Genomic DNA, 14,808 nt, shown 5'->3' with positions numbered 1-14,808 from the left:
GGAACCCAGGACCCACTGCACCAGCGTAGACTCTGAAAATAGGTATTTGGATGAAATCCTTGGACCTATTGACAGTCAGGCTGCCATTGTCTAGCCTGTAGAGGTCTGTGTGTGTCTCCATGGATATGCCTTCCCAGACCATCACTGACCCACCACCAAATTGGTCAAGCTGAACGATGTTACAGGCAGCATAACGTTCTCCACGGCTTCTCCAGACGCTTTCACGTCTGTGACTCATGCTCATGGTGAACCTGCATCATCTGTGAAACGCACAGGGCGCCAGTGGCGGACCTGCCAATTTTGGTGTTCAGTGGCAAATGCCAATCGAGTCCACGGTGCTGGCCAGTGAGCATAGGGCTCACTAGAGGATGTTGGGCCCTGAGGCCATCCTCATAAAGTCCTATTTCTGATAGTTTGGTCAGAGATATTCACACCAGTGGCCTGATAAAGGTAATTTTGTAGGGCTCTGGCAGTGCTCATCCTGTTCCTCCTTGCACAAAGGAGCAGATACCTGTCCTGCTGATGGGTTAAGGTCCTTCTACTGCCCTGTCCAGCTCTCCTAGTGTAACTCATACTACCAGTAGTGACACTGACCCTAGCCAAATGCAAAACTAGTGAAAACAGTTGGAAAAGATGATTAGGGAAAAAAAATATCAGTGGCCTCCACCTGTAAAATCATTCCTTTTTGGAGGTTGTCTCATTGTTGCCCATCTAGTGCACCTGTTAATTTCATGAACACCAAAGCAGCTGAAACTGATTAACAACCCTCTCTGCTACCTAACTGACCAGATCAATATCCCAGGAGTTTACTTGACTTGATGCTACACACAACAAACTTTTAGATAGATAAATAGATAGATAGATAGATAGATAGATATCTCTTAAACGCATAGAATGCCTAATCTTGATTAGCACATATTAGTGTTTTGACTTGAATAAATTGCTTTGGGAGGCCTGACCTTTTAAGACATTTTCCATTAAAACTGCATGAAAAAAGAAAACTGTTAAAATACTGCTGAAAACTCTTAATAAAACTTTCTCTCATTTTCTCTACTACATAGGCTGAATCGTTTTAATAAAAACTATGTGAAGAAGTGCCTTATTGCAGGAGATCGGTCCACAGAGCCTCAGCTCATTGCCTTTTATCACAAAATGGAGATGAAGCAGGCAATAGAATTGGTAGAGAGCGGGGGCATGGGTAAAATACCATCCGCCGTTTCTACAGTTTCCATGCAGTAAGTATGATGGCAAACAAATTAATAGCATATAAAGTTAAAGTGCAGCTCCAGCCAAAAACTTTTTTGCTATGAATTGATGGGGCAATTGAAGTCGTAAAAAGTTATACTTGATGTCTACATACATTGAGTATAGTGGCTTTATTATCAGTGTTTTACCATGTATAATAGCTGCATCCACTGTGTTTCGGATAGGAGCAGTTTAAGAAAATAGGATAACCACTTACTGAACACTAATTATGAGCAGTGTTGTGCAGTGCATTATTCTGAATAGATGCGAAAGTTGTTTTCAGTGTGAAGGGTTTTTTATGATGTAGTGCTAAAAGCCACATAGCAGCTTTTAATATTTCAGTGACACTTAAGCCTTGTTCCAAATCATGGCACAGAGATAAAATTTAGTGAAAGAAAAACATAACACTAGTTGCGCACAACATCCATTAATGAAAGAAATCCTGAATAAATCAAAAATGGTGCATCAATAAACTGTGCCCAAGGGATAGTCCACAATATAAATGAAAAATAAAAAATCCAAATATACTGTGAATAGAAAATGTATGTGAGTCCAAAAATTAAAGTCCAAAGAATGACTTCTGTAAACGTGATAAACCAAATGATCTTGTGAGATTCCAGTGCTAATATTAACCACTTGCCGACCACCCACAGTATATTTACTGCGGCAGTCAGCCCCGTACAGGCAAAGTGACGTAGTACTACGTCGCTAGCCCGTGAGCCTCTAGGGGTCGAGCGCGTGCCGCCGGAGGCGTGCTCCCGCTCGTTCCCTAACATGTCCGCGCGTGTCCTGATGTAAACAAAGCCGCCTGTCATTCTCCCTGATCTAAGTGCAGAGATCATACGATCTGCTATGTAGGATCGTATGTCTTTGTGGTTACATCACTAGCCACACCCCTTTGCAGTAAGAAGCACGCCCCTAAGGACACACTTAACCCCTTGATCACCAATAAAATGAACCCCTTCCCTGCCAGTGTAATTTTTACAGTAACAGTGCATATGTATAGCACTGATTACTGTAGTAATGTCACTGCTACCCCCAAAAGTATCAAAAATGTCAGTCAAGGGTCCGATCTGTCCGCCGCAATGTCGCAGTCCTGTAAAAAAAATCGCAGATCGCTGCCATTACTCGTTAAAAAAAAAAAAAAAAACAATAAAAATGACAAAAATCTTTCCTTTAGTAAACGCTATTACTTTTGTGCAAACCAATCAAAATACGCTTATTGCGATTTTTTTTTTTTTTTTTTTTTTTTTTTTTTTTTTTTTTTTTTTTACCAAACATATGTAGTAGGGAACAAATTGGCCTAAAATGTTAAAAAACTTTGATTTTTACATTTTTTTTGGGGGGGGAATTTCATATAACAAAATGTGAAAAATATTGTTATTTTTTCAAAATTGACGCTCTTTTTTTGTTTATAGCGCAAAAAGTAAAAATCGCACCGGTGATCAAAAGAAAGCTCTGTTTGTGGGAAAAAAAGGACGTCAATTTTGTTTAGGTACAGCATCGCACGACCGCGCAATTGTCCGTAAAGTCACGCAGTGCCGAATCGCAAAATAAGGCCTGGTCAGGAAGGGGGTAAAATCTTCCGGGGCTTAACCCAAATTAGATCCACCACCGATGTGCTCCACACCCGTCAGATTAGCAATTTAATGCAGACAGTGTTTTAATGGTACTGCACCAGTGGGGGTCCCTCTTTTATATGTTTTTTCCACATGGTTTAGAGTAAAAGATAATCCCCCAACCTTTTGGTTCATATGAGGACCGCTGTCTGCATTGCCGAGGTGGAACACTACAGCCAACAGTATTATACACAGCGAAATTTGCCTTATCCACGAGAATGAGTTGCTAATCCAACGGGGGTGGAGCACATCGGTGGTGGATCTAATTTGGGTGTCACCTTAATATTATTACTGGAATCTCACAAGATCATTTGGTTTATCACGTTTACAGAAGTCATTCTTTGGACTTTAATTTTTGAACTCACATATATTTTCTATTCACAGTATTTTTGGATTTTTTTATTTTTCATTTATATTGTGGACTATCCTTTGGGCACAGTTTATTGAGGCGTTTTTCAGGCACATTTTGCAGTACTTTTTGCATTTTTATACTCTCGTTTTTTTATGTGTTTTTGCATGCAATTTTCATGCATTTTGCATTTTTTTTTTTCCCTCTTTAAACACACTGTACAGTGTGCTGGTTGCTAGGGAGCAGGCCGGGATGTCATCACAAGGGGTGGGTTCTTTGGGTGACATCGGATGGCCACGCCAAACTGGGAGACAATACAACAGAGGAAGACAGCGTTAAAAGAAGATTGTTTGTTTGTTTTTCACTTTTTGTTTTTAGCGAGTATGTTGCGGTGAAGGAGGAAGAAGACACATTGGAGCTATAACGGGGACATTTTTTAAATTGTCAAAACGGTCTCTTGTTTTTTTTTAACACTTAACTGCTTTTTAACCACTTAAGCCCCGGAAGATTTTACCCCCTTCCTGACCAGGGCCTATTTTGCGATTCGGCACTGCGTTACTTTAACGGACAATTGCGCGGTAGTGCGATGCTGTACCCAAATGAAATTGACGTCCTTTTTTTCCCACAAACAGAGCTTTCTTTTGGTGGTATTTGATCACCTGTGCGATTTTTTTTTTTTTTTTTTTTTTTTTTTGATCATGCGCTATAAACAAAAAAAAGCGTCAATTTTGTAAAAATAATATTTTTCACGTTTTTTTTTATATGAAATCCCCCCCCCCCCCCAAAATGTAAAAATCAACATTTTTTAACATTATAGGCCAATTTGTTTTAACGAGTAATGGCAGCGACCTGCGATTTTTTTTTTTTTTTGCGGGACTGCGACATTGCGGCGGACAGATCGGACCCTTGACTGACATTTTTGACACTTTTGGGGGTACCAGTGACATTACTACAGTAATCAGTGCTATACATATGCACTGTTACTGTAAAAATGACACTGGCAGGGAAGGGGTTAACTTTACTGGAGAAGGAGGGGTTAAGTGTGTCCCTAGGGGCGTGCTTCTAACTGTGATTGGATGTGGCTATTCATGTAACAGCAGAGATCTACGCTCCTACATAGCAGGACCGTATGATCTCTGCTGTTACACAGGGGAGAAAGACAGGCGGCTTTGTTTACATTAGCCGCCAGCCTTTCTCCCGGTGTAACCGATGATCGCGAGTGACCAGCGGACATCGGGTCCGCCGCTTACACGCACGGGGGGGTCCGTGAGCGAGCCTCCAGCGGCGCGCGCTCGCTCCCTAGAGCCTTACAGGCAGCGACGTTGTACTACGTCACTTTGCCTCTGTAGGGGCTGACTGCCGACGTAGATAGTCGTTAGGCAGTCGGTAAGTGGTTAAGGTGAATGGGTACGGGGTACAATGTACCCCATGCTCATTTACATGAGGGAGCGGGATCTGGGAACCCCGCTGACAGCCAATGACTTATCAGTTGTTAAGGACGTGGCAGCCGGCTTCCCGGCCCGCTCCTTAGCAACCAGCTATATACAGCGTTTAAACAGAAAAATAAATATGCAAAACACATCAAAAATCACGCAAAACGCATCAAAAATCGCATCACAAACACAACATTTGTGATTGTGTGATTCTATTGAAGTCTATTACACGCAAAATGCAGAAAAAAAAGTCCTCTCCCTTTCCAAAAGCGCACCAGCTGCAAAACCCATAGATGTGAACGTGTACAATAGGAAACCATGTATATGGACTGTAGTGCATTTCTGCAAAATTCACTAAACGCATAGGTGTGAACCTAGGGTTAATCGGTAGCAGTGCAAAAACTCCTCGAGTCATGGCTTCCTGCTGGAGCTTCCTTCATTCTTTCCCATGCTTAACCACAACTCACAATCTGATTCCAATTTTTCTTGCATACCCACTGTTTTAATCCAGCCAATTTTCTCAGTCTTGTGTAATTTTTCTCACAAATTTTTTTCATTTTTTTTTTTCTTCTAATTTTGCTTTCTGGATCCTTTTTACTATATGATCTCCAGTCATCCGTTTAATATGACCAGCCTGTATTTAGACGAGCAACTCGTAACAAACTTTATTACCTCCATACTGAATGTACATTTTTTTATATTTATATTAAAATGGTTTTCTCCTGCCTACTTATTTGAATAACTTTATCTCAACTAACATTATACTCTTTGTTTACCATTGTATCTGGGTACATGAGGTTTCATATTGCTGCTTTTCTGTTTTTGCTTCTAGGAGCACACAGTTTCTTGGTTTGCCTCATCTATTTCTTCTTCTAATCCCAAATTTTAAATTGCTGCATCTTTAGTCCCAGTAGCATGTTTATATGTTTTTATATCATACATCCGTTTGTGGGCTGCCTTGATAAGGGTAAGGCCTGGAATTTGTATGTCTGACTCTTTAGATAACCTTCTCTAGTGCCACTTTAAAAGTAGAATTCTGGGCTTTTACTATACTATGCTTTAAAAACACTCCTCCTCTCCCTGCCAACACCTATACCAACTAACCTGTGTGAAAAAAAAGATGTCTGTACTTCTATTTTCAAGCTGCTCTGGTCCAGTCACATGATTGGCTCCCCTATGTTAGGCAGTGGCTGCTGCATAGGAGGAAGTAGTGCCAACAACAGATGGACAATAGTAAGCCTATGGGTAACATCATCGCTCAGGCATTACCAGATACTCTCGTCTCTCCCCTGTAGCTGGCTCTGGCTGAAATGGGATATCACGTGACCAGAGGAGCCTACAAATAGGCAAGTACAGTGGGGAAAATAATTATTTGGTCCCCTGCAAATTTTGTAAACTTGCCCATTTACAAAGAAATGAAGAGTGTATAATTTTTATCATAGATGTACTTAAAATGATAGGGACAGTATATTAACCAAAAATCCAGAAATTTTTCAAATGTTCTAAATTGAGTTGCAGTTCAGGGAGTAAAATATGTATTTGATCCCCAAGAAAAACATGGCTTAGTAGAAAAACACTTTTTGGCAAACACAGAGGTAAGGCGTTTCTTGTAGTTGGTTAACAGGTTTGCACAGGAGGAATTTTGGTCCACTCTTCTTTACAGATCTCCTGTAAATCCTTAAGGTTTCCTGGCTGTTGCTTGGCAACTCGAAGTTTCAGCTCCCCTCATACATTTTCTATAGGATTAAGGTCTGGAGACTGGCTAGGCCACTCCATGACCTTTTTTAATATGCTTTTTCTTGAGCCACTCCTTCGTTGCCTTGGCGGTATGCTTTGGGTCATTGTCATGAAGTTGGCCTGAACCTTTAGCAAAGAAACCGTTCCAAAGCATAATGTTTCCACCTTTGTGCTTAAATGTAGGGATGGTGTTCCCAGGGTCATAGTCAGCATTTTTCTTCCTCCAAACACAGCCGTCGAGAGTCGAGTTAATGTCAGAGATCTCAATTTTGGTCTTCTCTGACCACCACACTTTTTCCCAATCCTTCTCTGAATCATTAGATGTTCATTGGCAAACTTCAGATGAGCCTGTACATGTGCCTTCTTTCAGTTCATTGCGGAGTTTTTTGTTACCAATGGTTTGTTTGGTGACTGTGGTCCCAACTGCCTTGAGATCATTCGCAAGCTCCTCCTGTGTAGTTCTGGGCTGATCCCTCACTTTTCTCATGATTATCCTTACCCCATGAGGTGAAAACTTGCATGGAGCTCCAGACCGAGGCCGATTAATGTTTATTTATTTTTTTTCATATTTCTTTACAAATAATCATTCAAGCAGTTTACTTTTGCTCACAAAGCTTCTTGCTGATGGTCTTGTAGCCCATTCCAGCCTTGTCCCTGGCGCCCTTTGACAGCTATTTGGTCTTAAAATTGGGTTTAAATGGAAGAAAGATCTCTCTCTCTCTCTCTCGCAGACCTCAGCTCCATGCTGGGTCGGCCACGACATAGCCCTACCAGACAGGGGCTGTCCTGTGAGTTAAGCGCCTCACGAGGTCGAATACAACCAGGTCTCGGCCTCAGTCGCAGCATTCCTCCTGCCTGACAGCCCCCTGTTCGATGGAGAGGAGGTTTTGTCTGGAGCGGTTCATGGAATGGTGAGTGGCTCCCCCCTCCGCCTGGAGGGCTTTGCGGGCACCCCCCTTCATCCCATCAGGCACCCCCCTTCATCTGTGGCCCTATCCCCCCCCAAACTTATGCTGGGGCTGTGTGGGTGGTCTGGTCCATCCCCTGGGGTGGGGGCTGGGCGCTATGCTGGTAATGGGAGCCAGGGGGTGCACCGCCGGTGACCGGACGATCGGCTGTTGGGGGGGGTTGCCCCCTGTCTTGCCTGGGCTTGTCCTTGAGGCCTAGGGATCCCTCCTGGTTCCCAGGGAGCCTTGTGGTGCAGCCATTTTGCTGTAGCCTGTGTGTTTCTATGCATGGCTGCCATGTTTATGTAGCCCTGCAGTAATTTTGCGGAGGTTTACTATTAAAAATAGCGACGGCCATGATATCCCCTGGTGCTGACTGGATCTTTTCACTTCCTGATCGCTGCACATGGAGTGCAGATTATCCTGGTGGCGACAGGTGCCTGTTTCTGCTGGGTGGTGAGTCTGGTGGGATTCTCTCCCTCTCTACTGAGGATTCCTTGGTTTTTTTTTCCCGGCGACCCGGTGGTGCTGCCAGCGCAGTGGGGGTTGTCCCTTTGCAGTGTTTTACACTTTTTGTGGGATCCCCCTGGTGAGACTTTTGAGCACATCTCCCCACCTGATCCCTCCTCTGGGGCTGTAGTGCCCTCCGGGTCCCAACCATCCATCGATGCACTCATGGCGGACCTGGAGTCCTTTGTGTCCTGGGTGGAGGTGGCTTTCGGGCGACGGGCTAGAAAATGGTGCCCCCTGCTTTCCCCTGCCTCATCTGTTTCATCAGATCCTGAATCTGATTCGGCCTCCGCGGACGTGGGTCACCTTGCTGGGTCTGTGACCACGCGCCCAGGATTCTCAGATAGTGAGGATGATTCCTCCAGATCTGCAACTGCGCACGAAAAGGCGCTGGTGGAAGCACCGATTGTATCTGTGCGTGAGACCTTGAAGATGGAAAACGCAGCTGCGACAGAGGCGCAGGTTCCCTTTTGGCACTCACAAGCCATCCATAGCGGCAAAGGTGTTTCCTTTCCCCGCCTATTTTGAAAGATTTGTCGCTAAAGAGTGGGGACGACCAAAGCGTCCTCTTGGGGTCCCTAAGCGATTTACTAGGCGTTACCCCTACGAGGAGTCCCTTATTAACCACTTCAGCTCCGGAAGAATTTACCCCCTTTCATGACCAGGCCATTTTTTCAATTCGGCACTGCGCTACGTTAACAAAAAATTGTGTGGTCGTGCAACGCTGTACACAAATACAATTGATGTCATTTTTTCCCCACAAATGGAGCTTTCTTTTGGTGGTATTTGATCACCTCTGCGGTTTTTAGATTTTGCGCTATAAACATCATAAGAGCGACAATTTGGAAAATTCTATATTTTTTACTTTCTGCTATAAAACATTCCCAATAAAAAAATTTATCAGTTTAGACCAATTTGTATTCTGCTACATATTTTTGGTAAAAATCCCAAAAAGCCTATTTTAATTTGGTTTGCGCAAAAGTTATAGCGTTTACAAACTAAGGGTTTGATTTTTGGACTTTTTGTATATATTTTTTTTGTTTTTTTTAGTAATGGCGGCGATCAGCGATTTTTGGCGGGACTATGACATTGCGGCGGACAGATCGGACCCCTAATTGACATTTTTTACACTTTTTGGGGACAAGTGACAGTACAATAATCAGTGCTAAATATTATGCACTGTTACTATATAAATGGCACTGGCAGGGATGGGGTTAACACTGGGGGTGATCAAAAGGGTTAATGTATGCTTAATAATGCTTATTGACTGTGGGGGTCAGGGCTCTGTGACAGGCACAGAGAGATCGGGGTTTCAGCTTAGCTGAAACTCATGATCTCTCTCTGCCTGTGTGACAGAAGTCCCGCCTACTTTGTTTACATAAGCAGGCGGGTCTTCTGTCAGTTTCTGTGACGATTGCGGGAGGCCGGCGATCGCCACCACTCCTCTCGAGGTCTGGCTCCCGCTGTGTCTAATCACAGCAGGAGCCCGGCTCCGGTGGCGTGCATGAGACCGCGAGCGCATAATCACATAGATATACATGATTATGCACATCCGAGCCACTCTGCCGCATTATATCTGCGTGGGGCAGTCGGCAAGTGGTTTAAGAAGTGGACTGTTCCACCGGTGGTGGACCCTCCGGTTTCCAGATTGAACAAGGCAACCAAGATTCCGGTTGAAGAGTACCCTGCCTTTAAGGATCCGGCTGACAGGAAGACGGAGGCTGTGGCCCGTAATATGTACACTCTGGCTGGTTTGGCATTGAGGCCGGTATTTACTTTTGCCCTGGTTTTGCAAACTCTGACCGAGTGGTCTAAGCTTTTACGCCGTGACCTGGAGGGAGAACCACTCCCCCCTGCCTTTGGTGAGCTGGTGGATCAGCTGGTCCAGGGGCTGCAGTTTATCTGCGATGCTTTGGATGCGGCTCCCCTAGTAGCTCGGCTCGCTGTTTTGCCAGTTGACCTACGGTGTTGTCTTTTGGCTTAAATGCTGGTCTGCAGACCAGACTTCTAAAAAGGCCTTGACTGATCTCCCCTTTCAAGCCGATCGCCTGTTTGGGGCTACCCTGGATGATGACATTAAAGGTCTCACAGGGGGAAAGAGTACATTTTCTTCCGCAGGCTACCAAGGGCACAGAACCTCGTCGTAGACATTGGCCCTCCTCGGCTCATGTTTTTTTTTTATCCCTCTGGGTCAACTGAGAGGGGCTCGAAGCCTTTCAGGGCCTCTTCTGGAGGATCCAAACAAACCTGGTCTGGCAAGCCGAGAGCGGGCTTCTCCAGACCCGCGGACAAGGCTCCTTCAGCATGAATGAAGGTGCGCCCTCACCTGTATCGGGTCTGGCTACAAGATCGAGTTTTGCTTGTCCCCCGACAAGATTCTTTCCGTCCAACTTGCTTCTGTCCCCAGACCGCTTACCGGGTCTGTTTGGGGGTGGTACAAGACCTGTTACTTCAAGGGGTAATTGTCCTGGTTCTGACTTTGGAACATTTTTCAGGGTTTTTAGTCAAACCTGTTTACAGTTCGCAGGAAGGAAGTCAAGGTGCGTCAAATCCTGGACCTCAAGGTACTGAGCTGCTTTGTGCGGGTCAAGTCCATTTGCACAGTGGTGGCATGCCTGCATCAGCAGGATTTTCTTGCCTCTATCGACATCAAGGATGCTTGCCTTCACATTCCAATATGTGCCGGTCACCAGCGCTTCCTTCGCTTTGCCATGGGAGAGTAACCTTATCGGTTTGTGCCGTTACGCTTTGGTCTCGCCTCTGCTCCTCGGGTCTTCACAAAAGTGTTAGCATTGTTACGCCAATGGGGGATTGCGGTACTGGGTTACTTGGATGACCACCTACTGCACTGGTGAATTCTGAATTTCCAGAAGTCTGCTCTGGTTCTGTCCACCAAGCTGGACTATCTGGGTCTGACTCTGGACTCAGCCTTAGCCAGAGTGCTCCTTCCTCTGGACAAATGCCAGGAATTTCAGGCTACAATTCGTCTCCTGCTGTCCAGCAGTTGGTCATCCCTCCGGACTTACATGCCGGTCCTGGGCCTGATGGTGTCTACCTTTGAGGGGGTTCCGTTTTGTACAGTTCCATATGAGGTCCCTGCAAAGGGAGATTCTGGCCAAATGGGATAAGACTCTGCAGTCTCTGGACAATCTGATCCGGCTGAGCCGGGGAACGAAGGAGTCCTTCATATGGTGGCTTCGGTCTCTGGCGGCTGGGCAAATCCTCCCTCCCCTTGTGCTGGACGGTGGTCACTATGGATGCCAGCCTGTCTGGCTGGGGAGGCGTCCTCGGCAGACATTCTGCTCTAGGGATCTGGACACTGGAAGTCCAGACTACCGATCAATGTCTTGGAACTCAGCGATCAGACTGTGCCTGGATCATTGGACAGATCGTCTTCAGGGATATCCAGTGTGCATTCAATCATACAATGCCACGGCCGTGGCATATGTCAATCACCAGGGGGGGCACAAAAAGTGTCCTGGCAGCTCTGGAGGTAGCTGGCATTCTAAGGTGGGCAGAACGATTTGTTCCAGCCCTCTCCGCCATAAACATTAATGGGGGGGAAAACTGGCAGGCTGATTACCTCAGTCGGCAGGCGTTGGTTGGGCCTTAATCCAGAGGTGTTTCATCAGTTTTCTCCGGTGGGGCATCCCAGAGGTGGATCTGTTGGCGTCACGCCTCAACAGAAAGGTGCAAAAGTTTGTGGCTTGGTCACGGGATCCTCTGGCAGAGGCCGCAGACGCACTGGTGGCCCGTGGGGTTAGTATCGTCTGATTTACGCCTTCCCTCCTCTCAAGCTTCTGCCAAGACTTCTACGCAGGATCAAGGCAGAAGGGATTCAGGTCATCTTAGTGGCCCCGGACTGGTCTCGCTGGGCTTGGTACGCCGATCTGGTGTGGCTGGTCGCCAACGTTCCTTGAAAGCTTCCTCTCAGGGAGGATCTCCTGTCCCAAGGACCAATCTTCCATCCTGCTTTACAGTCGCTGGCTTTGACGGCTTGTCTGTTGAACGCCATGTGTTTATGGATGAAGGTTTATCTGAGTCTGTGATTCCAATGCTGTTAAAAGCTAGGAAATCTACATCTAGGAAGATCTACTATCCTAGGTGGAAGATGTACATTGCGTGGTGTGAGTCTCTCTTGAGGTTCATCCTCGCTCCTTCTCAGTGGCTCGGATCTTGACCTTCATCAACGGGGGGGTTGAACAGAAATTGGCCTTGAGTACCATCAGGGGCCAGGTGTCAGCTTTGGCGGTCTTCTTCCAACGACCCTTGGCTGCTCACTCCCTGGTGCATACCTTTCTTCAGGGTGTCCGACGTTTGGTTCCTCCAGTGCGGTCTCCATTGCCGCCTTGGGACCACAATTTGGTGCTTTCGGTCCTCCAGAAGCCTCCCTTTGAGACCCTTCAGGAGATTCCCTTGCTTACACAATCTTAGAAGGTGGCTTTTTTTTAGCAATCTTAGAAGCTGGCTTTTTTTTTTTTTTTTTTAGCTATCACCTCTGTGCACAGGGTGTCGGAACTGGCGGCGTTATCCTGTCATTCACCTTACTTGGTGATTCACAGACATAAGGTGTTTCTTCGCCCCGTCTGTCGTTCCTCCCAAAGGTTGCCTCTGATTTTTCATTTGAATGAAGACATTGTTACATAGTTACATAGTAGGTGAGGTTGAATAAAGACAATAGTCCATCCAGTTCAACCTGTGTTGGTGTGTGTGGCTGTAATCATCTCACATAGCCCTGAATGTTCTGATCATTGAGATGTACATCTAACAGTTTTTTTAAAGCCACCATACTTCCAGCAGAAACCACCTCTTGTGGTAGAGAATTCCACAATCCTGTAGCCCTAACAGTAAAGAACCCCCCCACGTTGCCTGAGGTTAAAACGCTTCTCCTCTAATCGCATTGTATGCCCTCGAGTCCTCATGCAATCCCTTCGACTGAATAGCTGATTTTCTAAGCTGAGATCACCATTGAGATATTTATAAATTGCTATCATGTCCCCCCTCAGGCGTCTCTTCTCCAGGGAGAATAAATCAAGCGATTGCAGACGCTCTTCATAATTAAGGTCCTCCAATCCCCTAATCAGTTTAGTTGCCCTTCTCTGGACTCTCTCCAGCTCCAACACATCCCTCCTGAGGATTGTGTTGCCTTCCCTGTGTCCCAGGCCAAAACATCCAAAGGAAATTGCCTTGCATGCCTTTGATGTGGTCTTTCTGCCCACCTTAGAATGCCGGCTACCTCCAAAGGGTTGTCCACTTCTCCTGCGACCATTCCAGATGGCTTATACAGACGGTTATTCAGGCCTGTTCAATCAGGGGGTCAGGTTCCTCCTTTCCCTGTCAAGGCGCTCTCTACTCGGGCACTTAGTGTCTTCTGGGGCTTCTGTCATCAGGCGCCAGTGACACAGGTTTGCAAGGCAGCCACTTGGCCGTTCGTGCACACTTTCACAAAGTTCTATAAAATGGTTGTGTTGGCATCTGTGGATGCTTCTTTTGGCTGCAAGGTTTTGCAGGCTGCTGTTTAGAGAACTTGATCCTCTTTGAAGGTGTATTGTTTTTTTCACGTGGGCTCAAGTTTTTTTTTGGTTGAGCTCCTGTTGCCTGGTTGGCTACTGTTTAGCCTTGGTCATTTTTTTTGCTGTTCCCACCCCTCATGTTTAACACTGCTTTGGGACGTCCCAATTGGTCATGAAGTTCAGGAGTTGTGTCCAGCAATGAAATTATGTTCATTGATGGACACAGCACCCACCACTCTGTGGAGTTGTAATTCTCCTGACACTGCTTGTAGCAAAACTAAAAGTAACTATAGCAGAGAGAGGGAGTATACTCACTGGGACAGATTGATCCTGCCTAGTGTCCTGCTCCTGTAGGGGGCAGTATAACCAAATGGTCCTGAAGATCAGGAGCTGTGTCAGTCAATGAACATCCGAGAAATGGGTTTTACAGTCAGTCAAAAATCCCATTCTGTGGACATGTGTCTTTTTTTATATGTAGCACGACCCCCTTGAGGGCTGCTGGTTAGTGGAATATTCTCTACACTCCCTTGACCCTGAGAAACGTCCAACCCGCTAGGCACTGTAGGTTGTCATTTTCCTGCAAGGTTCTTTAAGAATACACTCAACAGAGCAGTTACCAGTTTAACTGTTTACTGGAATAGAATGGGTAAGCGAACAATTGCATAAGAAATATGAAAAGTGCCTAAAAAACCAGTAGTGTAGTGTCACTCCTCCAAACCTCAATTATAGAGGAGGGGCTTAGAAGACTGACACTCAAAAAGTAAATGCGTGATTCACAAGTAATACATGAAGTGTGTGAGAGTGACTTAATGATCATCGGCTGTAACTATGATGAGTATAACACGATTATAACAACTACAAGCTGTGTCCTGTCTTTTTAAACTCAGGGCTACAGCTACTCTAGACCTGACGGATAAGATTGTATCCTATATCAGGGAGCCCCCTTTAAGAGATACAGCAAATACAGTTCTACCCTAGTAAGACCTTGCAATTTATTCACTGGCAGTTTATCACTCTTCTGTGTGATATTTGTAATCCAGGTATAAAGATGTTTGTGCAATCCTAACTGCTGTCAGTGTATTCTGTGTGCAAAGTTATACTTAGCGTTTACAGATGTCACCAGGCACTCTTGTATAGCGGCCACATGTGACTGTCTCATCCACAAACGGAACCTCTCCTTCCGATACTGCGTCGCAGGGAGGCACTCAGCTCTCACTGTTTCAGACAATCAGTCCAGCGCCACCCGCTCTCCTCTCAGCTCTCTGGATCCATCACTTCCTTGTGACTGCCGACATCCACTCCGCTGAGGATGGGCTCCTCTCACTCTAGGCCACACTCCCAGGCCTCCATCACTGGCAGTCTTCCAGCAGCTCTCCCTCTCAGATCTCTACTCCACGAGTTCCAAAAGCAAGAGAGCGCGCACTCGGCACCACCCAAAGTATATGCTCTCCCCCA

The 14,808-nt window shown here is 45.8% G+C and overlaps 1 protein-coding gene across 1 annotated transcript in view; it reads left to right on the top strand.

The window, feature by feature from the left end:
* The window catches only part of SLC9A1 (solute carrier family 9 member A1), a 155,437-nt gene that overhangs the window by 107,105 nt on the left and 33,524 nt on the right, over nt 1-14,808 (top strand). Inside the window, exon 8 of the mRNA XM_082248060.1 lies at nt 1,062-1,235. Within this exon, the coding sequence (XP_082104186.1) occupies nt 1,062-1,235 (174 nt within the window). The remainder of the gene's footprint in view (nt 1-1,061; nt 1,236-14,808) is intronic.

Source organism: Pelophylax lessonae, assembly GCF_965119305.1.
Source record: "Pelophylax lessonae genome assembly, chromosome: 2".
NCBI classification, from domain to species: Eukaryota; Metazoa; Chordata; class Amphibia; order Anura; family Ranidae; genus Pelophylax; species Pelophylax lessonae.
The sequence above is the reverse complement of the archived record's forward strand: the minus strand, read 5'-3'. Positions and strand labels throughout refer to the sequence as shown.